Source organism: Mesoplodon mirus (genome assembly GCF_964341445.2).
Source record: "Mesoplodon mirus genome assembly, chromosome: 2".
NCBI classification, from domain to species: Eukaryota; Metazoa; Chordata; class Mammalia; order Artiodactyla; family Ziphiidae; genus Mesoplodon; species Mesoplodon mirus.
The window spans coordinates 174,606,950-174,630,635 of record NC_138977.1 but is presented as its reverse complement, the minus strand read 5'-3'; the positions used below and the strand labels follow the sequence as shown (position 1 = coordinate 174,630,635).

Here is a 23,686-nt window from a genome sequence, read left to right as displayed (position 1 = left end):
AGTTTGATAACCACTGTTTTAACAGAAAGAAGCAGGTGCCATTGGCAGTAGTGCCTCTCTTAAAACTGTAGGTGATCAGTTTTGAATAGCAGGAGAGAGTATCATTCTGTGTGAGAAATAGTAATGGAACAGGGCAGAGTTTGGTTGGGTTTGGCTTCGTTGAGCCCCAAATATTGAGGAGTCCATCCAAACTGAAGCCTCTGGCCATTTTGGCTAATTTGGGTAAAGGGTTGAGGTCCATGTTCAGTTTAAACGCCTGCCACAGAACTTCCTAGAGGGGGGAAACCAGAGACTGTAGACACTCAGGATTCAACTATAGGAAAAGTCTATTTTCCCCCAAAGGGACTTGCTATTATTCATGTTTACTGGCTGCTGAGTGATTCATCTGGTGTTGAGGGAGATGTGCTCAAATGAAATGTGTTGCTTCTATGTAAAGTAGCTTATTTCTTCTAGGATACTCCGGCCCACTGATGCAACCCTGCAGAACAATGCAAATCCTGCTGTGAGAGAGAGAGAGTGTGTGTGTGTGTGTGTTTGGGGATGAGGCAAAGACAGGTGCACACATAGATATGCATATTTCTAGGTCATAGAGCATGCCTTCACACCTCCCTCCTCTGACCTCTATGCCAGAAACATAAGAATGACCCATTGTCCACTGGCCCTGGAGCTTGGTTGTTCCTAATCTCTGGATGCTCAATGGCTGAGCTGGCCTCCTGCCTGGCCATTTGGCAGCTGTCAGGGTAGCCCCGTGTATCCCAAATTTGTTCCTGCGTGGCTTCTTCCTGCCTGATCCCTCATCCTCTGGCATGGCATTTTCTCCATGACAGTCTGCCCCTGAACTGCCCTCGCTGCCGCTTTGGTAAAGGCTTGCAATGAAAGAGTAACAGCCACTGGCGAATCCAGTTTGTGCAAGCAGCATCAGCAATGGATGAGACCTCCCCCAGGCTGGAAGAAGACTGGAAAAAAGGACTTCAGCGAGAAGCGAGCTGGCAGGTAAGTGATGTCCTCAGCCCCAGACGGACCCAGAGCTCTCTCTAAACTCTTTTAGCCCAAGTCTGGGTAATTCACATCAGTCTGTTTGCACAAACGCGTTATCTGCAGACACATCCATTTGGGAAAAGTCATCATTAGTTTTCATTTCTTTGTAAACCATGCAGATAAGATTCCAAATGAATTTCCTCTAGATTCTTGAGCAAGCTAATAGAGTTTTACAAATCTACAGATGTTGCTAAATTTATACTTTCTTAATAAAGCCCCTTGAATTAACAAGTTGCAGGTGTATATCAAAGGAAGCATGAAGATTTGGTTTGTGTGAGTACAAGTTCATTGCAACATAAAAATTTAATACAACACCTGTCACCAGACTTACTTTATAGTGTTATAGTAGCTTGGAATAAGGGGCTTGGTTTTAACCTATTTTAATGAGGTGACCATTCTTTTAATGCGGCTTGCGTGCCTTTCTTATTTATGCTGAACTCATAATAGGTAGAAGCTCTGTGGTATGCAGAAAGTTCAAGCTAAAGGATTCATTTTGGTGTAGAGGCAGTTTTCATTAAAATATGCAAAGCAATAATGTTTATACATTACAATACCTATTTCAAATTAGCAAAATTATATGCTCCTGTCTCATAAGCTGCCAACTGAAATCCCTTCCTAAATCCTGTTGAATGGCTTTGATTACTCTTCTTCACATTACACATTACACACCTCTAATGCATATTTTTATGCATCCACTCCATTGCCGTTTAATTAGACAACAATATTGAAGAGTGATGCCAGAGGTTTTTTTTTTTCTAATGCTGCTCCTTATGGAAAAAGAACACTTCCGTGCATGAAGCATTTCTTATGGGTGGTGTTGGATAAAGTGCAACTGTGATTTTCCATTTTGTCTATAGCAGACAGTTTCCTACAAAAATGGTGATTCAGGATGAGTTGATTTTCAACATCAATTTTTAAAAATAATTGTCTGTTTTTATAAAAGGAGGGAAACTTTTCATAAGAGTCTCCTTTGCTATTGAAATGTCAGTGAAATGTAATACTGATATTGACAGGTATGTTCTGTTCTAAGCCATGTGATGTTAAGTAAGGAGCTTCAGAAAAAAACCTCCTCCAGCCTGTCATGAAATTGGAGTCCTTCCACTTTGAGTGGGAGAGTTATTTAGGAAGCAGGAAGGCATACAAATAAATCTCTGCATGCTACTTTGAGAATGTCATGTGGTAGGTCCCCAGGGGTTCTAAACAAATATCCAGATATTTTATGGTATATTGATGTGACTTTTGGATTTTTGTCTTTTGTTTATGTGTTTTCCTTTAGAGAGTTGGCATCTTATATATAGTCTTCATTTCAAAGGAGGATGAAGGAAGGAAGCATGTGAGGAGATGACTCAGAGATCTCTGTGGACAAAATATTTAAACTAGGAACATGAAATCCAAATGTTTCTGTAAAAAGGATGTGTCCTATCAATGGTAGCGTCCCATGAACCTTTAGCTTAGTCATTTCCCAACAGGCAGATAATGAAAATGTTCTCTCCGCTCCTTGCCTCCAACGATGTGATTGTGTTCAAGTTGACCCTTGCCATTTCCATTATGGTAACCGAAGCTCTCCCTGTAGCTCCTGGAGGTCACGGTTATGGGAAGGACATCCCAGGCTCCCATTTGACCCTCCCTGACTCTTGGCCATGCGTGGCATTGTGTATCACGGTATGTCAGCCCCTGCTACTCTGCTTCTGGTGCTCTACCCCCAGTGAGGCCTGCCTGCTGCCCACACTGTACAGCCATCTGTGTTGCCATGCTGGGTCCCCACATGCACGGAGTCACCCCTCTTCAGCTGATACTTAAGCTGCCCCTAAAGGAGGCAATAAAATCTGATGGCATTAGATGTAAGACCTTTGTCGTGAGAGTGACTTCTTTTGACCCTCCATGGTAGTGATGGAGTTGGGGACAATTTAAAAACAAACTATGATTGATACTGAAACTTTAATTTAACTTTAGTACTACATTTCTTGTAGAAACTGATTCCATACTTCTTTACCTAACTAACTACTATTTACCAATCACAGTGCCAGGTGTGTGTGTGTGTGTGTGTGTGTGTGTATGTGTTGAACAGGATTGCATCTTTGGAGGCAAGGAGCAGAGAGAGCATTTTCATTATCTGCCTTTTGGGAAATGACTAATCTAAAGGTATATGGGATGCTACTGTTGATAGGACACATGATTTCTCACAGAAACATTTGGATTTCATGTTCCTAGTTTAAATATTTTGTCCACACACACACACTCCAACATTCCTAAGAAGCCTAGAAGGTACATATGATTACCCCTTTTTACAGATGAAGAAATTAAGACCTAACCTGTCCAAAGCCATCCAGTATTCAGGTCCAGTCCTATTTGACTCCAGTGCCTGTGCTCTTCCCACTTTGCTGTACCATCTGAATTGAATTTTATCTCATTTTTTATCTCATGGAATAATAGCTTATGAGCAGCTGTGACGTGGGCAGGCAGGAAGAAAGAGAAAGAAAGGGAAAAAGCGTGACGATCTTCTAATGGAATAATCAATCTCTGAATCATTAAGACTTTAATAAAATGTTTTTTAATAGTTGATTTTTTTAACCCTTACTATCTACCAGACACTAAGCTGCATTTCTAATTCTTACAAGTACTCTGACAGATATTATTTATTCATCTTATACAGATGGGGAAACTGAGGCTCAGCTCAAGGAAACTGAGGAACATGCTCAAGGTTACATACCTACTGAGATGATGAAAAGAGATGTGAGCCCACTCAGACGGGCCCCAAATCCTGTACTCTTATACAAGGCTGCCTCTCAGATTGTATATTCAAATTACATTTTGATCATACATACTTTAACTATCTCATCTCACAATGATGTGATGGGATTCGGTCCTTGAGAAATCCTGATAGTTTTTTTTTTTTTTTTTTTTTTGTAAATAAATTAAGAGTTGGGCAAAAATGCCTTGCTCACTCATTTCTCCAGAATGTATTTTAATTGGATGCTGTTTGCCTTAAATGAACCAGCTTACCCATGGAGTTGAAAATGAGCTAGATGCAATTTCTAGAATCAACTGTAAATCTAAAAATCCTTTTAAGCTTATAACCTGTACTGGAAAACTAACAGTAGCTGTGTCTGGGTTAATGCTCCTGTTGCCCATGGCCCGCTTCAGCTCTGGGAGAAGCTGGGAACCAAGATGGCAGGGGCTTCAGCCACCAGGTAACCATCGGGCTACTAGCAAACTTACTTAAGGCAGCAACTTTGCTTCTTCACTTGTAGACTGAGGTGATTATGCTTGAGTGGGGCATTGGAGAGAGGATGGGAGGAGATACCAGTGCTTCATTGCTCTGGGCAATGGTCAGTTGAAAGACATTATGGAGGGGCAAATGGCTAATTTCTGGGTAATGTTTTATCTTGGGGTGGTTCCCTTGAAAATAACCAATGTAATAGTGGTGTGGCCATTGTGAACTCCTCTGTCAATGTTGTCTGCCTGTGTCCATCTCCCCCACAAGAAGACAAATTCCTTAAGGGCAGAGACACATCTCGTTTGACTCTGTGTCTCTGCCCTTAGCACTGAGCCTGACACACACTTAACCCTGATGATGTTTGCCTAACTGAAGGGAATTGCAAATTTGATCTGGAAAAAAGCTAAGGTGTAATGTTGCCCCAAAGCCCTGATTTGACACTTGAAGAACCAAGGCTGAGCAAGGCTGACTGCGCTGAGTTCTACTGCTGGTTAGTGAGTAGCAAAGATGGTAATCTCCCTGTTTAGCTTTCTTCCGTTTTCCTGGATTGCTTCTCCATGAAACTCCAATGTCGAAACTTTCCCACCTGTAGAATTGGAACTAGAATATGTTATCTGTGTCTGTTTAGATATCTTTATTTATCATGGTACCCATATCTGACAGGAACAATGGCACCAGGGTTAAGAACATGGGATCTAGAGTCAGACTTCTGGGTTCCAACCTTGGTGTCATCAATTTCTAACTATGTCACACTGGTAACATTTCTAACCTCTCTGTGCTTCAGTTTCCTCACCTATAAGATAGAGATAATTATCCCAGCTACGTTCTAAGGTTGTGTGAGGATTAAATGAGTCAATTCATGAAAAGCCCTTAGAAGAACCCTTCAACTAAGTACTGTTTAGTGCCCCATAGTGTGCACTATATGTGTCATCTGGATCTACTACCTATTTAATGAGATCAGCCATTTAGCATTTTTTTGAATAGGTACTGTGTGCAAAGCACATCCATACTTATGTGAGTGAGACAGTGACAGGAGACATTGCCCTTGAACTTGAGGTCATGGTGGGGAGAGCACAGCAGGTCATCATGATTATAGAATAGCCACAAAACGCTCAGTGTATCACAGAAGCACTGAGGAGTGGCCTCTGATCCGTCTAAGGGGTTCCACGGAGGGGGTGATACTGGTGCTAATTAAACAAAGAGAAGGACTTAAGCCAGACAAAGAACTCGGAAGAGTGTTTAGGCCAAAATAAAGAACGTATCAGAGGCAGGAGGAGCCAGTTGTCTTCTGGTGCCAGGCTTTCAGGGTGAGGCAGGAGTGATGCAGATGAGTCTGAAGGGGCAGGAAGGAGACAGTCCCTGCATGGTTAGACCAAACAGCTTCAAACAGCAGTGGAGAGCCATCGATGGGCTTTAAACAGAGCCATAAGATAGGGATCACCATTTTGTAAAGACATCCTTCTGGCTTCAGTGTGGAAGATAAATTAGACTGTAACAAGACTAGAGGGCAGAAACCCAGTTAAGGAGCTGCTTCACCACTTTAAATGAGGGCTGGCAGGACTGTGGAAATAAGATGGAGATGGAGGGGTAGATTCAGAAAAATCTAGAGGACAGGGGCCTCTGGATTTGGTGACCGATTGATGCAGGGAATGAGGGTGTGGAGAGTCCAATGACTCTTTAGGATGGCTAAGTGGATATCAGGGACATCACCTGAAAAGAGATTGCCAGAGAAGAAGGTGGTCTCTCGGCTCATGATGGGCTGGGTAATAACTAACAAAATAGTGGAGGAGAGTTATAAGAAATATGAATAATATAGTGTTTTATACCAGAAAGATAAACAAAACCTCGTGAGGACTCAGAAAACCCAGAGAAGGTAATAATATCAAGAATATTGAACAATTACCAAGAGCTTACTTTGTGCCAAGAGCTGTTTTAAGCATTTGTCATATTAACTCACAGAATCTTCACCATCACAGCGTTAGAGAGATACGAGTTGTATCCTCATGGTGTAGGTGAGGACGTTTCAGAGAGGTTAAGATCACTTAACCAGTCCATGGAGCCTAGGCCAAAGCAGCCTGGATCCAGAGCTTCAAAGCACTTAGGATTATGTCCATTTGCATGGAGCTAGGGGCCAGGGATGAGTTCACAGAGTAGATGACATTTGAGCTGGGTTTTTTAAGGAGTGCAATTTGCAAGTAGTGAAACCCTGAGTTAGAATCTGGGCTCTGCTGCTTCACTGGTGGTGGATATGCTCTACTCGGGGCAGATAGAGCAGTCTCTTGTATGTGTCTCTGGGTTCAATGGGTCTCCTAAGGTTATTGGCCTGAGTTTCTCAAGGTGGGACAGGCCAACTTCATAGCTCCCAAAAGAGCTTGCATATGGTGAAGGAGGCCTCTAGCAAGGCCAGTCCAGTGCCCAGCAGTCCATGATGTATGGGAGATGATAGGCCTGGAAACTAGAGGGCCTGACTGGGGAAGGGCAACTGGACTTAGATGTGTGACCTCAGGCAAGTCCCTCTTCTGAGATGTTTCCTCCTCTGTAAACAAGACAAAATACCCACTTCCCAGGTAAAATAATGTGTGTTTAAAAGAATTTGTCTAATGTAAAGCATAGACAGAATGTAAGATTTTTATCTCTAATAATAGAAAATAAAGTAGAATTGTATCTTTGAAATAATACCAAATACAAAAATAGTTTCGTGTTACTCTCTACCTTCCCTTCCAATTCCATTGCAATTTTGTGTTTCAGTTTCCATATAGGAAGGGAAAAAAGTATGTGCGAGGTTGTTTCCTCCTCTCAGGAAAGGATTCATTTCTTTATGTTGGATACACCTTACATTGGTATCGATGGAATAGTGGTTCGTATTTTGAGTTTACGTGATATTTAGAGAAATCTGCTTCAAGATACTAATGTCATCTATCAAATGAGCAAATTGTGATGATAGGGTAAAAGCAGTACCCGAGGATATAGACTGACCAGTTCTAACTTTATGTCAGGAGTATGATGGACCTAGCAAGAAATGGTTTGAATGTAGAAACTGTAAGAGTTTAGGTTTCTCAGAAAACAAGTTCTGTTTTTCTTCTATTGTTACATTTCTGGCACAGTAGTATGTTTGAGATGACCTCTTTTTCTGCTGGTTATAATTTTTTGTTGCCTTTTAAATTATTTGGAACTCATTCATTCATTCATTCATTTGGTCCAGGAAGGTAAAGTGACATATTTCTTAGATTCAAATGTCATCGATTTATAAGACTCAAAGAGACCTTGAGATGACATGTCATTGTTTGTTTTCACCCTCTGTGTTCCTCACTCTGAGCAGAAGCAAGTCCAAAATGCTGAAGATAGATGACCTTCTATAGCTTCTGTCCATAACTCATCCCTAGGTCTAACAAATGATTCTTAAGCTAAGGCAATTCTTCATTGCGGTGGATTTAAACCGCTCCCATTGAAGCTGAGGACAATACCTGCTCCTTCATCCTCCCTGGAGGTGGAGAAAAACAGCTCAGTCACTGTCCTCAGGAATCAGCCTTCCTGGCCTTGAAGATCATTATGAAAGCAGCCTTCAGCTTTTGCTTCTCAAGGCTAAGCAACTTAAATCCTTAGGTATAATTCTTCATTTCCATCTTCTTGAGTTTCTGTGAAGCTTCTCCAAATCCGCTCATTACCTTTAGCTTCTTTTTTTTTTATATACAGCAGGTTCGTATTAGTTATCCATTTTATACATATTAGTGTATATATATATACACTAATTACCTTTAGCTTCTATAGTCTAGAACTTTTCAAGAGGATCTAGCCAGGGCTAACCTGTAGCGGTCATCTGCTCATTTATTTAATCAGCTGCTGCACATTTATTGAGCTCCATGTTCTAAATACTAGACCTCTGGGCAAAGTCCTGAGGGTACAAAGATAAGTAAAAACAGCATGAGGTATCACTAAGAGCCAGGCTCGTATCACGGATCACTACTTACCAGCTGTGTGACCTTGAGCATGTTACTTAAACTCTATGTCTCACGTCCTTCATGGGCCAAATGAGATAGCGATAGTATCAATAATCTATCTCATTGGTTTGTTGTGAGGATTAAATGGATAAATACATGTAATGCACTTAAAAATAGTGGTTGACACATAGTTATGGTCATGTAACTCCTTGTTAAAGAAAATAAAAATGAAATAAGATGGAGATCCTGCCCTCTAGTTGAACCCACTCTACTTGGAAGGATGAACTAATAAATAGTTAATGACAGTTCAGTGTGTTCGATGCTCTGGTAGCAGTTTGAGCATGTGGGATGCAGGTTCGGAGGTGCAAGAGGAATCATGCCCCAGGGCATCAGGAATGGCTTCATGGTTCAAGGAAGGTGGACTGTTGGACGCACGTCTTAAATTCACATATCGTTGACATAAAAGGCTGGGAGAGACCTTGGGATGACACCTCCTTGTTCATTTTCACCCTACAGATGACTGAGTTGGATCTTAGGGGAAGAGTAAGGGCTTTCTAGGTGGTAAAGAGGGTGAAAAGGCACTCTGGTCAGAGGGAGGCTTGTGAACAAAGAATTAGAAGCGTAGACATTTGGCACATGTTTGAAAGATGGAGGGTGGCTTGTTGTGTCAGGGGGCGTGATGGGCAGTGATGCTGGGAGAGGCTCTTTCATCTGGGTAGCTTCAGGTTGTGAATGGAGCAGGAGGCCTTGATGAGGCATTTTCCATATCCTTAGCCTAATCCATGCTCATGGGGCTTTATTTTAAAAAGCTGTAGATGTGTTAGGGCGGCTGCCACAGCATTTGATGTCTCTCTTCTAGGAGTTTTCTTGCATTGTCTTGGATCAGAGTTATGTATCAATCCCTAGAGGCCAGAATCTGAAACTTATTCATTTTCCTATTTCTCTCAGGGCCTAGCATAGTACCAGGCACGGGGCAGGCTTAAGTCATGTGTGTTGAAATCAAGTTCGCTGTGTATAACCAGTGCCCTCATCTGCCTGTTCAAGGACAACCAATTGTGCTTATGCATGAATGAACACATGCTAATAAATGCATCCAGGGATTTTACACTTTTCAAATTTGACTCAATTTCGAGCACCTCTTGAGAAGGGAGTAGTTTTGTGTAAAACCCAAAAAACCAATTCGAGAAACAAATTCTCCCTGTGGTGTCTTTGCCTTTTACATTTGGCTTCCTGTGCTCCTGTGTGCCACATTCACGGCTGATTATTCTGATGGGGGCCCAATGAACATTGACTTTATGTCTTAAACTCTTCCCTTCTTGAACTCTTTCTTGAGAATTGGCTTACATAGGTCACAATCCACGCTGACGTTGGCTACAGAACATTCGAGCTGTAAAGGGCAGATCTTAAAAGAAGGTTGAGGGGGAAAAAGCAGCTCTGGACTCTAAAGAGACAAATGTGTTTTACATCAAGTTCCCCTGTTGAAAAATGTCGAAAGAAGTGAGAAATACTCAATTTGTACCAGCTGGTTGAATGCAGTGATTCTCACTTAGGGTGCAAAAGCTGCAATTTTCTATCTAATTCACTCCTCAATCACTCCATGGCCCCTGTCTCAAGCTCAATTTAAGTTCAGTCCCCAGTACACGGAGCCACTGTACAGTGTATAAAGAAATGACTGGCCAAAGGGACTGAGGGGAAGACGGAGCCACGTGGTGACCAAAGCTAAGTTACCAAGTAGTCCTGGGATCACACAGCATCTCTCCCTAGCGCCTCTCACAAAGTCCGTGCAAAATAGGTCATTTCTCCTTTAGCCTTTAAATGGTAATTATCTCCGCCTGATAGGCTAATCTGATCAGACATAGCCTGATGCTTCTGGTCAAATGCTCACCACATATATTGGGGAAACAGACAAATTTACTGGAGACTCTGGGGTAGTGCCTGGATTGAAAGTTTGCTGCCTCCAGGGCTTTGAATCGAAATGGAAACGGGCTGGCTCTCTGCAGAACTCCATTACTGTTGATGACCGTTTGTCTTTTTCAGAGGAGTTCGGGTGAGCGATAAATAGGACTGCTCTATAGGGAGCGCGTCCTGGAAACTGTTGGATCTTTCCTTATACATGTCAAGTGTATTTCAGTTTTCAAAAGCACCTATCCATTTATACTCCTTTTTCAATCTCATAGAAGCCCTATGAAGGAAATGGCAACCGTGTTATTATAACCAATCGTCAAATGTATAAACTGAGGGCTGACAGGTTTAAGAGCCTTGCCCAGCAGAACCAGGACTAGAACCTGAGTCGAAGTACAGTCCTGCACTTGTGTGCTCAGATCCAGCTACCTCTCTCTTTACTGGCCAAGGGTAAGCTTTCCAGAAGCTTGTAAAAAATTGTTATTAAATTAATACTTAGTTAACCTCAATCAATTGTCCCCTTCCTAAAAAAGGGTGACGTTTAAAGCTAAAAACTTTTATGTAATCATTTCTGAGGAAGAGTTCCCCTCCCCAACCCAACAATGAAAATGTCTGGTGAGAAAGCAAGATGTTCATGTTTCTCCATGCTGCTCCTCAGGCTTCAGGCGTGGGCTTCTCGCAGTGGTGGGAGTCCAGGAGGGCTATTACACAGTTACCACTATCTGGGGATATGCTGCAGAGATACATAATTTTGTGTCACACTCTAAAGACTTTATTTTGAACATTGCTAGATGCCTTTTTTTTTTTTTCACATTGGAGGAGGAGACACACCATCTCCTGCAACTTAGCTCCTTGCCAAGATGTGACTTAAATAGCATGGATCACCTCAATCCCACCTTTTGGATGAATCAAAATTTCAGCGAAGCAAACATCTGAACTAATGAAACTAAATGTTTTCTTTAGAAATTTTTGAAAACTGAAATGGTCAGGAGGTTACACAGTACAGCTTTTGTTATTTTTGTGGGAATAATAATGAACTCTTAGATTCAGTGGTGTTTGAAATATACTATTTTTGTTAGTAATTGGTTTTGGTGTTCACACGTAACTTGAGGAACTGTGGAGAAACATCTTATGTTGCTCTTTTCTTGCACTGTTATTGTACTTTTTATGTCTATGTTTCATCTGCCTAAAATCAATCCACTCTTCTCTCTCCCATCTCCTTTTTCAATCAAAAATTAAAAAAAAAATCTCCTAGTCATCCATAAAAACTCCTATCACCAACTCATACTTGAAATTCTGGAACATAATATTAGTTATACACAAACATAAGCTCTAAAGTCAAACCAGTGTAAAGTTGAATTCTGCTTTGCCATTGACTAGTTGGATAACTTTGGATATATTTCTGCTTTAAAGCCTCAGTTTTGCTACCTTTAAAATGAGGTTACAATAGTAACTTTACTCTGAAATGATTATGAAAATTAAAGGAAATAACATACCTAAATCCTTTGGCAAAGTGGCTAGCATGGTGTTTCCATTAAGACCAGGATTATGACAATGCTGTTCACAATCCCATTTATGCCAATTTACTCATATATGGGACAGAAGTAAGACATAGAAAAAAGAGACAAAAAAGTATGTTATCAGCTAAAATTATTGTCTATATGGGAAAGCAAAGATATTTAGAAAAACTGGAAAATTATTTTAAAAAATGAGAGTTAGTTGATTCAACAGAAAACAAATTTACAAAAATTAATAGCTTTCTGGTGTAGTAGTGATAACCAGTTAGAAAATATGAAGATTAAAATCATTCAAAATAGCACTAAAATATAAACTATCTAAAAATAAACTCATTGAGTAATTCTGTATGAAGAAAACAGTAAAATTTTAGCAGGAGACATAAAAGGAGACTTGGATAAATGGGAAAGGAGTCATTTTCTTAGAAAGGAGGAATGAATACTGTCAACATGTTAGCTCCTCTCAAATGAATATACATTTTCAATGTAATTCTAGTCGAAATCATTTTGCTGCTGTTGTTTTCTGGAAACTTGACCAAGTAATCTAAAGAGTAAATAGAATGTAATCTTCAAGTAATCTTGAAGAGTAAATAGAATGAAAGAGCTAAAAAATATTTCAAAACAAGAGCAGTAAAGCAGGCTTTTCTCTAGTAGATATTGTAATGTACTGTAAAGTTATGGTAATTAAAACAGGATGCTCTGGAGTAAGAATCAACAGACAAATGGGGTTGAAGTAGACCAGAAACAGACTCTAGTAAAAAAAAGAGTTTTAGGAGGTGGATGTGGCCAAGGCTAGATTACATATTAGTTGAAGAGCTGACAATTATGCAATAAATGGTGTTGAGCCACCTGGTTAACTAATAATAGGAGAAACAACTACATATTAAATTCCAGGGAGAAAGAGTAAAATGTAAAAAATACAAATGAAAGGAGAAAATATAGGGTAATATTTATCCGATTCTGAAATGATAAGGCTTTCTAGGCTTAAAGAAAGAGAGTGATAATTTTGATTATGTAAAAATTTAAAAATTCTCTATGTCAGAAATGTAATAAACAAAAACCCAACAAATAATAAAATGGAAAAATATTTTGACAAGTCTAGTCTAAATGACTTGATATCTTTAACAAATTAAGAGATTATAAATAAGAAATAACCTAATATTCCACTTGAAAAAAAATGAGTTTGATCCAAGAACAACTAACAAGAGATAAATGTTACCAATAAATACATGAAAAAATTGTAATCATACTTGTCAGTAGAGGAATTCAAATTAAAACAACAGTGAGACACAACTGGTAAAGATTTTGAGAAACAATTATGTTGGTGATGATGTTGGTGATGGTGGAATGAATCCCATGTAACTACTACCTCTGCCTTTTGGGGGAGAGTGTGAAATATTGCCACCTTTCTAGAAATCAACTATATAATATGTATCAATAGCTTAAAATTATTTAAAAACTTGACTGAATGTGATTCTCGAAATAGATCTTAAGGAAGTTATCAGTGACAAAGATAAAACTTCATGTAAAAGGATGTTTATTTTGATGTTGTTTATAATAATAAACTTTTGGCCCATTGTAAATTTCCAGTTCTAGGTTGTTGGTCAAACACACTATGATACTGCCATCAGAAATTGTGTTTTCCATATTTACTGTAGGGAGAGAATGCTTTTGATAGAATATTAAGTGAAAACCATGGACAATATACTTTGGATTAAATATGGTAACTGAAACCCAGCAAAAGACAATAAAGACATAAAAAAGGTTTAAACAATGAAAGACAAAGAGAATGAAAGAGGAGATGACATTGGTGAAGAACTGTCTACTGGAGTCTGAAGGCTTGAAAGAGAATAAACAACTAGTAACTGACTTGGCACGGCATTAAAATAATAGTGAAATTTTAGCTTTCAGGGGGAGAAATCAGCAAACAGCAGGCTGTTTGGCATTGCCAAATTTTGGAAATGCTCAGGAATTGGATGTGCTAAGTATCTTAGAAGATGAGGGTGAGAAGTAGAATGGAAAATAGGTGAACAGGCTGAAGGTATCCAGAAAGAGCAAAGAGACCAGATCTCTTCTCCACTTTATGAAGGCAGAAAACAAATAGTTCATATCCTAACAGAGTTGAGAAACGATCTGAGTTTTGAGGACAATCAGGCACCATGGTGGGACAGGTAACAAGCAATATGAAAATAAGAAGGTTTCAAGTGAAAATCTGCCTACTGAACAGTGAGACCCCAGTTCTCTCTTCTCTTACAAAGTGTTGGTGCCTTGTTTCATTCTCTGCTGGAGAGGAAAGTGAAGGGATCCTTTCTGGGGAAACTGACCAGTCCAATAAAAAATGCTGCTGTGAAAAGATAACTCTCCTCCATGCCATACTGCGGGAAAGCCCACCACCTATAACTCCTTTCCACGCTCCTGGAACCTCCAGTCAGCCTTGGATGTTTTACTCTTGAATGACCAGATATTACTGGAAGGCATTCTAATATGAAAGAGACAAACTAAAACAGAAACAAACAAACAGAAATAATTGGAACAAATGGAGGCTATGCAGGCCAGAGGAAAACATTTTAAACAATCTTAGATTTATTTTGAGAGGTAAGAGAATATATTTCATTCAAGTTATAAGAACAGGCCACTATAGGAAGGAACATTCAGAATACCAGAATGAGCTCTTGGAAATAAAAATATGAATGCAGAAATTAAACTTAATAGAAGAGTTGGAAAACACGTTTGAAAAAAATCTCTGACAAATTAGGTAAAAAAAGACAAAGAGAAGGAAAATACAAAAGAAAAAAAAAAACCAAGAAAATTTGATGAACAACTTAGGAAGTCTAAAATCCAGAGGAGATCCAGAAAGTGATACCAGATAAAATGGAGGGACTGCTACTGTTAAATAAATAATATAAGAGAATTCTTTTGAACCGAAAGACATGAGTTTACAAATGTAAGGGTCCATTTACTTAATGCCAGCATAACAAATGAAATACACACACACACACACACACACACACACACACACGTAGACATATCACTGAAAAATTTCAGAACATTTGGAATAAATAAAATATACTAAATGATTCCAGAAAAAAAACCAAACAGGTCACATACAGCAGACTGAGAATAACATTGAAAATTACCACTCGAAGCTAGAAGAGACTAGAGTATTATATTCAAAATCTTAACTGATTTTCAACCTAGAAGTCAATATACTGCTACTGCCTCTCACTGCTATGGGAATAAAATTGGAAGCATCTCATAGGATTAAATAAGATAATGAATGTAAAGTTGTTCAAATAAGATATTTTCAGATTGCAAGATCTTTACAAATGTCTCAGAAAGCTACTAAAGGATGTGCGCCATTAAAAACAAGAGAGTGAATCAAGAAGGAAGAAGATATGGGATCCAGGAAATAAGAGAGGCAAAGGATACTCCTGGGATGATGGCAGAAGGGAGCTCTAGGATGTCAGCTGTGCTGAATGCCTGAAGAGAAGCCAGTCCAGATCAGAGCAAGAGGATTAAGGACTCCTGGAGGGATGCCTTCTGGAAAAAAATGGAATGGAACATCTGTCTGAAGTGAACATATTGAGAAGTTTTTTTCAGCTCTGACAAAGAGTTTGTCACTGAGTGAAAAAAAGAAAAGGGAAATAAAAAATGCAGACAACTATTAACTCCAGGGAAAACAAAAAAGTATGTAAGAAAGAAAATTTAATTATGAGACACTACATAGCTCAGCAGTGAACAAAACAGTTTTTAATAACGTAACATAACATGAATATAATTTATTTTTCAAAACACTATGACATAACTATACTGAGAGGGTGAGAGTAGAGGAAGTGTATGTGTCAGTAGGGGTGGTGTAAGACCTAATCCTCCACTTCCATATTTAGAAGTCAGTAGATAATATCTGATGCAACAACCTGGTTAGAGGGACTGTTATAATTTACAAACAAGGAAATGAGCCTAAGGGTTGGATGATTTGTTCAAGGTTTTGCAGCAAGCTCCTGGTAGAGCCAGAACTAGAACTTAGCTATCTGTCTAGTCTTGGTCCTGACTGTGGCAGAAGGGTCTATCAAAATACATCATCTGCCTTTCTCTAGCTCTTCCCATACCTCCAAGTTGGCTGACTCAATAGAACTTCCTCTCTCCATAAACTTGTATTGAATTAAAATAGGTAACCAGTGATTTTTATCATGTATTTTACATGAGTTTCACTCTGAGATGCAGTAATTGTGCTGTTAAGGAAATTATTTTCTAAGATTAGGCAGAATTTATATATAAATTGTGATTTGAATGGGCTGCCTTTGTTGTTACTCTGGGTCTGGGTTTGAGGGCTACCTTTTCCATTGATTAGCTGTCTGATCTTGGGCAAGCTAGTTCATCTATCCAAGCTTTGGTTTTCTCATCTGTAAAATGGGAATAAAAATAGCAGCCACTTCATAAGATTAAATCAGGTTATGAATGTAGAGGGATGAACACAGTGCCCAGGTCACAGAAGACCTTTGATATGTTAATGATTGTAGTAACAGCAGAAGCGTAGTTGTGGGGTGGGGAGCAGGGGGAGAAGTTGATCCCAGAAATCACTACACATACTGTACCTTTTAAACATATTTATAATGTTAATATTACATTACATGGTTGTTGGGAACTATGACATAAAAATATAGGAGGAACAGGGAGATTTGTAGGGAATCTAGTCAAAGTGGTATGGTACCAGTGTTAGGTCTCCTGCCTTCACCAACCACTGGCATGGGTTAGAAAAAGGTCTGACCTTTGGTAGTGGTTATTTGACAACTGGAGCAGAACTGGTAGTAATAATATATTACAGGTTTGTTATTTCTCTCAGTAATTCAGCCTGATTCTCCATAGGACATCTCTGAATATGAAAGTGGGCTTGAGAATTATTTGAAAATTTCATGGATGATAGTTTCAAGAAGTTGCTAAGCAAAAGGGAGATGCTTAGCCTTGATACCTATCTTTAGAGCTTAGCCCTGGTGGAGACCACTGCCGATCACACATTTTCACAAGGAAGCAAAATGGACCACTAGGTTGCTTGGTCTACAGTGTGAAGCCCATGTGGCAATTTCTTGTTCTTAAGAAACACACCAGTTGTGGTACAGAGTATTTTCAAAACATGATGTATTATTTGATGACAAGCCCTATTTTCTGATATATGAGGTGGAGATGGGCTCATACAAACCTGAAGGACTCTGAAGCAGGGAAAATATTTGTCTTCACCTCTAGGGAAATGAGGCATTTGTTTCTCTCACCTGAGACTGCCATTGGCATCTGGGGCTTGAAGGGAAGAGAGGGGATGCTTAGGGCACCCTAGGTATCTCTGGAGCAAAAAAGCTGGAATCTGTGAGGGGTATCAGGAGGATTTTCCATCCCTCTGCTTTAGGGAAAACACACTCTGCCACTTAGGGAAGGTGGGATCTTTCATTCATTGTCCTCTGTTTATGCTTGTGGTTCAAAAAATATAAACATATCTCTGTGCAGAGTTAGGGATATAGGAAACACTTGGTCGGGCAGACGCTTATGGACCAAAGCATCCAATTATTTGCATCTCACTGCACTGGACAAATGTTTTCAGTCAGTGGGAGTTATCACAGGGAGAGTACTTTATCCAAAATTTCAGAGAATTCTATGAAGTAGTGAAAGAGCAAGGCTGATTTTACAGTAGAAAGATTAGGGCATGTAAAGGTAGGCAAAGGAGCATGTGGGAGAAATGACTTCTATGGAGAAGGAAGTAATTAGGAAATCGGGGGAAGGCAACTTAGGTAAAACGATGCTGATGTATGTGGAACAATGCTGATGTGTGTGGTAGTTTATGTTTAATTCTCATGTCAAACCTACAGATGTATAATTATATAATGATTCCCATTCTCAGATGAGGAAGCTGAAGGATGGGGATGTTGGTTCTCTGGCGGGTACCCAAGCCCACATAGGTAGTGGTAGGTAGTGACTTCTCAGGTCTCTCTGGCCCCCAAGACTATCATTTTCCTTCCCCCTTCCTTTTCTAGGTATTTTACAGTTACTGGAAATCCTATTTGTTGGGGTCCTCCCTTCCCAGTGTTTGCTGGACCAATCCCCTTTTCCTTTTGGTGATGACTTGCTTTTATGAGACCCTCTACCTGGGTGAGGAGGAGGATCTGGGCATCCAGGCTGAGTGCTGTTTCCACGTCTGCCTTTGGGTAGGGGGGCTGGATACCCACCAGGAGCCGTCCAAAGACATCACAGCTCTTCCCTGTCCTCTCTCCTCCACCCCAACAGGCTCGCATTCCACAGATTGAGACCCGCGGTTGACCAGCAGTTCCTCATGCTTGCCTGTAAAGGGGAGAGGTCAAGTTTAATGCCGGTCAGTAGCATTAAATGGTCCAAACCCTGGTTCTACCTCTTAAAAACTGTGAGAACTTGACAATTTCCTAACCTCTTTGTGCTAATTTCTGTGTTTCACCATCTGTAAAATGATGATAATAACAGTAGCTGCCTCATAGGGCTGCCATGAGGATTAAACAAGAAAATAACACCATCATCATTGTCGTCATCATCTCACTACCACCCCCAAAGGGCCTGCACATACAAGGTGCTCAGGGCATGTGGCTCTTTTCATCTGAGATTGGTTTCAGCTGTTTGAAGTTTGGATTTGCAGGAATAGGGGTGAGGTTTGGGGAGGTCCAGGGTTCAAGAGAAGGAAAAGCAGAAATAAGAACAAGGCTTATGAACATAAACTCCCCACTGTCCTTCATGTTTCTCCTCTTGACTCTTACGAATATTCCAGCCACTTCCCTCACACAAACATACACACACATACCTCTCCATGTTTATTATGGATAAAGTTCACCAGTAGTCAGAATGCTCTGCAGGCTGTCTCTTAGAAAAACTAAAACTTTTCTGGATCACCTTGCTGTAGTAAATGAAGGAAGACATCAGGGAGCATTTTAAGACATCTAGACCTCCAAGCTATCCTGGGAGCGCTTGTTGATGCATCTCTTTAGTGTAACTCCAGTTAGACTTAATTTGTGACTCAATGCAAGTTAGTCACTGTGACTCTGAGTGCTTCAAGCAACTTCCACACAGTGACTTTCCTTTAGCAAGTCTCTCTTGGCCAGCAATCCCCATGCAGTTGCATTGTGCCAACGTTTCCACCTGGTTTTGTCTCCCTGGCACCAATGGGCCTTTCTAGGAGTCATTGAATTGCTGTAGCACCTCTGAGCAAGTCTGAGTCACCCTCAGTCCTTTAAAATACCAGAGACCTTTCAGACAATCGTGGTTCAAAATACTGAGGCTGCTTGAGGTTGCCTGGAGAAGTTTGTATGTGCATTTCAGGAAGGGTAACTTAGAAATCTTTGATCATTGGGTGCACAGGGCCTGTAGATTCCCGCTGAGGGGATGACAATGCACTGGGGAAAATGGGTAAGCCATTAAGAATCAAGCTTTTCTTTGTTTGTGTGTGTTTGAATTCCCAGTTTTCAGATTTATAAGAGCAAGTAATTATATCACCAATTAAATAAGTGAAAAAATCTATAAAGCTAAAGAAATGCTATTCCTGTTGAAAAATATATGTACATAAAATTAGAGCAATTCACAAATGCAGAATTCTAATGTTATATTAGATGGTTGCAACTGCAAAGCCTGCATTCATATTTCCATTACAGCTCTGTTTTCTTTCAATTTGAGGAAATGTTTCTCTTAACAAAAAACTCTAATGCTTTATTTTAGCCTCAAGGGATAAATCTCATACAAGACCTGTTTTAAATGATTTTTTTTGAGGTTTTGAAGCAGTAAAGTATTTTTATTTTAATCTCATTAATTTTTTTGTTGTTGCTCTGGGAGGACTCACACATAAATCAAGTTTAAAAGCTGAAACTTTCCACCTGCCTAGTTCCCAGGGAGGAGCTTGCTCATGAAATGAGAATTGTTCAGAGAGACAATGAGAGCATTGAGGGGAGGTCGAAGTATAGAATCTGGTATTAGAAGGGACGTTAGGGTCATTTAGCCCCACTTGGTCCTCTCAGTGACCCTTGGGAAATGTGTGTAAAATCCACATGCATGTCTAAAATTCAGTAGTACGTCTAGCCCCATCCATCAAGGTGTGGATTACAAGTAATCTAAAGTCTCTTCTAGGTTTCATTAAAATTTTTTTTAAAAATTTATATATTTTTTTATAATATGAGATTATATTTTCTTTAAAAAATCAAATGTTTCAAAAGGACTTGTAATGAGAAACAATTGACCTACCTCTCTTCACTTTGAGCCCTGTTCCTTAGTGGGTTACCCCGTCCTGCTTCTCAGGCCCTAACAAAACGGAACAAAACAAAAACTTAAATACTCTGATTCAAATTGCTATTTAATATTTCAAATTCTTTTGTGACGCTAAATGACAAATTAGAATCTATGCGTGAGTTTTTGTCCTGGAATTAGGGAATGTGAGAATGGGAAAGCTCCTCAGGATCTGAAGTAATTCACTTGTAAATGAAGACAACCAAATCTAAAGAGTGACTTGTCTGTGACTAGTCCAAGGTCAAACATTTAGTTTATGGCACTCTGTGAACGAAAACTTGGATCTGATGCCCTTTCCCCATTACTACACTGCTTCTCAGGATGCGTTTTGATACAATTCAGGTACATCCTGAGTAGTGCTGTGATAAACTAGGTCTCTTCTTTAGATAGTTAAGACTATTTTAAAATGCTAGTTAACGTGAATGCAATAGGAGTGGTGCATTTGTCATTTAGAGACTAGTGCAAATTATAACATACCTATGAAATTATAATGTACCTGTAAAATCGACCCAGTTTGGCAAGAAAAAAAAAAGAAAGAAACAGGCAATTTGGAACAGGAAAAATAAAGCATTATTGATACAGGGAACTATGTAATGTTAGAAAGCATAACTGGTAGGAACTTTCTAATGTTAATATTAAGTTCCAGTAACATCTTTCCATACCTGATGGTTCCTTCAGTTTGTCATTTGATGAGAAACAGAGTATTGATGGTTCAGGAATTATGGAAGACAGTGTAATAGACAGAGGAAATCAGAGTGGGGAAATAGAAACCAGAATTTGGGGTCCATGTGTTCATGGGGGTCTATCTATATATATGGAAGTGGTGATGGTAAATTAGAGGCAAGAGTCAAGAAAGTGTTCTGGAGTTCTAGGAACTATCTTTTTTTTTTTGCTCACGGGCCCAGCCGCTCTGCGGCATGTGGGATCCTCCTGGACCGGGACACGAACCTGTGTCCCCGGCATCGGCAGGCGGACCCCCAACCACTGCGCCACCAGGGAAGCCCCTAGGAACTATCTTGAACAGAGGCTGACACATTTGAAATCCAGTCTTAAGGTCAGAAAGAGTTTGATCAGGTAGCAGCCAGGCTAGATAGGTTAGTTTCACCAACTGAAAGAAAACATAATTGGCCTAGATGAGTAGTTGGCAAAATTATTCTATAGAGAACCAGAGAGTAAACATTTTGGGCTTTGCCAACCATAAAGTCTCTGTTGCCATTATTCGACTCTGCTGTTGTAGCACAAAAGTGGCTACAGACAAGATGTAGACAAGTGAGCATGGCTATGGGCCAATCAAACTTTATTTATTGTCACAGTAATTTGAATTTCATGTAATTTTCATATGTCACACAGTCTTCTTTTCTTCATATTGTTTTCAACCATTTAAAACTATAGAAACCATTCTCAGGTCACAGAGCTGTACAGGAATAGGCGGTCAGCTGGATTTGGCTCATGGATCATAGTTTGGGGAACACTGGGCTGGGCTAACAAAGGGTTAGGGTCTAGCACTTAAGAAATGATTCTGCTGTCCCAGCAGAGGAGTGGAGAGGAGCTGCCCCTTTTCTCTGTCTCGAATTCTGTGGTTTCTGGAATCTAAGTACTCTCTGTTTTGCTTTGTTTTCCATAGACCAGTGGTCTCGACAGAAGACAGAGTAAGATCTGTGTGTGATCTTTTCACTCTAATATCTCACTTCCTGATCCACAAAGCACTCCAGCAGATAAAACAAAGAGGTTCTTTACTGCATTGTACAGACCATTTGCTGAATATGTTTGCCAGTGTGACTAAGGTGTAGCACTTCTGAAAAAGTTTGTTGTTCTGAAGTGCATCCTGCATTCGGATATAGTTCTGTGTGGCGTATATGCATGGGAAAACCTTTCCATGCGTCATTTGGGTTCTGACTTCCTCCCATGTGTCGGGGGGGTTCTACCTTGCTAACCACCCCCAGAAGTACACTCAGTGAAGAGTTCCGGGCTACATCCCTCACAATCATTTGTACTTAGTATGACTCATATTTCTAATCCCTACACTTTGGATTGGTTCCTGGCCCTTTTTATGACTGTAATACCATATATGCGTGGCATGCTTTCAAGGTGACAGGTTTTTTCCATCTAAAACCCTGATGCAGGGCTTCCCTGGTGGCTCAGCGGTTGAGGGTCCGCCTGCCAATGCAGGGGACGAGGGTTCGTGCCCCGGTCCAGGAAGATCCCACGTGCCGTGGAGCGGCTGGGCCCGTGAGCCATGGCTGCTGAGCCTGCGTGTCCGGAGCCTGTGCTTCGCAATGGGAGAGGCCACAACAGTGAGAGGCCTGCGTACCGCAAAAAAAACCAAACAAACCCTGATGCAGATGGCAAACTGGCACTCAGGGAAGTCACACAGGTAGAAAGTTGTGGAACCACCACTCAAAACCAAACTAGAAGGGCTTCCCTGGTGGCGCAGTGGTTGAGAGCCCGCTTGCTGATGCAGGGGACGCGGGTTCGTGCTCTGGTCCGGGAGGATCCCACGTGCCACGGAGCGGCTGGGCTCGTGAGCCGTGGCCGCTGAGCCTGCGCATCTGGAGCCTGTGCTCCGCAACGGGAGAGACCACAGCAGTGAGAGGCCCGCGTACCGCAAAAAAAAAAAAAAAAAAAAAAAAAAAACCAAACTAGACTCCCGATGCATTTTTCTTTCTGCTCAGCCACCCAGCCTTGCCTCTAGTTTAGAGTTTATAAGGCTTGGGATCTAAAGCCACTTGTAAACTTTGATTAGATGAGGTCAATTATTCTTAAGATTTATTGCCATTAGAGAGTGTTTATGTATTTTATTAATGTGTTTGCTTCCTCCTAAGTGAAAGTCATTGACTTGAATGTAGGAGGGCATCTCATGCTTTAGAGAGTGAAAAATGAATACCCACATTCAAATTTGTTGAGCAATTAGCCCCTCTTTCACTGTGTTGACCTGGGGATTTTTGCCTTTGGACAGTAGAAGAAAATAGATACTTAAGGAAGCAAGAGAATTTAAATAAACGATTAGGACATAACTTGAAATTTAAGTGCCTTGGAATCTGTAGGATGGATAGAGATCTGTACAAAAACCCTTATCTCAACTAATTTATAAATTACTTGATTTCTTTTCCAACGAGTATTTATTCCACATGTGGATGCCTGTAGTATTTACTTATTCTTTATTCTGCCAGCCCACTCTGAAAACCTATGCACTTAGCAATGCCCAGGCTCCTTGGGGAAGATAAGACCTGATTACTGACCCAAGAAATGTACGATGTTGGAAAAACCAAGAAATCTTGAAATAATTCAATAACAATACATAACAGTATGACCAGTGCCAACATTAGTGGCAGACATGCTAAGCTGAAGGAGATTTCAAAGAAAGAGCAGGTCAATATAGACTCAATGTCTGGGAAAGACTTCATGAAAAAGCACAGATTTGACCTGGCCTCTGGAAACAAGGAGGATTGAAATAGACAGAGGAAATCAATATTTTTTGAGTGTGTACTGCACTGGGCATTGAGTGTGTGCTGTGCTGGGCATTGAGTGTGTGCTGTGCTGGGCACTGAAGTTACTCATTTAATCCCCACTGAACATCAGTATTACTAGATCCACCTTGAAGTTGAGGAAATCAAGGCACCCAAGAGAGGTAGTCTAGCGTGGTTAAAAGTATACACTCTGGAGCCGAAGTTCCTGGGATTGGCTCTAGGCACTACCATTTTACTAGCTGTGTGACCACAGGCAAGACACTGAACCTTTCTTTGCCTTAGTTTTCCTTTTTGTACAATGGAGGTCTTAAAAGTACCGACCTAGGTAGC

General features: G+C 40.3%; 1 protein-coding gene across 1 annotated transcript in view; it reads left to right on the top strand.

Moving 5' to 3' along the window:
* Positions 1 to 924: 924 nt before the first annotated feature.
* The window catches only part of PPARGC1A (PPARG coactivator 1 alpha), a gene marked incomplete at its 5' end in the record, with an annotated part of 309,032 nt that continues 286,270 nt past the window's right edge, over positions 925 to 23,686 (top strand). The window contains one exon of the mRNA XM_082603851.1: positions 925 to 993. Coding sequence (XP_082459977.1) covers positions 925 to 993 — 69 coding nt within the window. The remainder of the gene's footprint in view (positions 994 to 23,686) is intronic.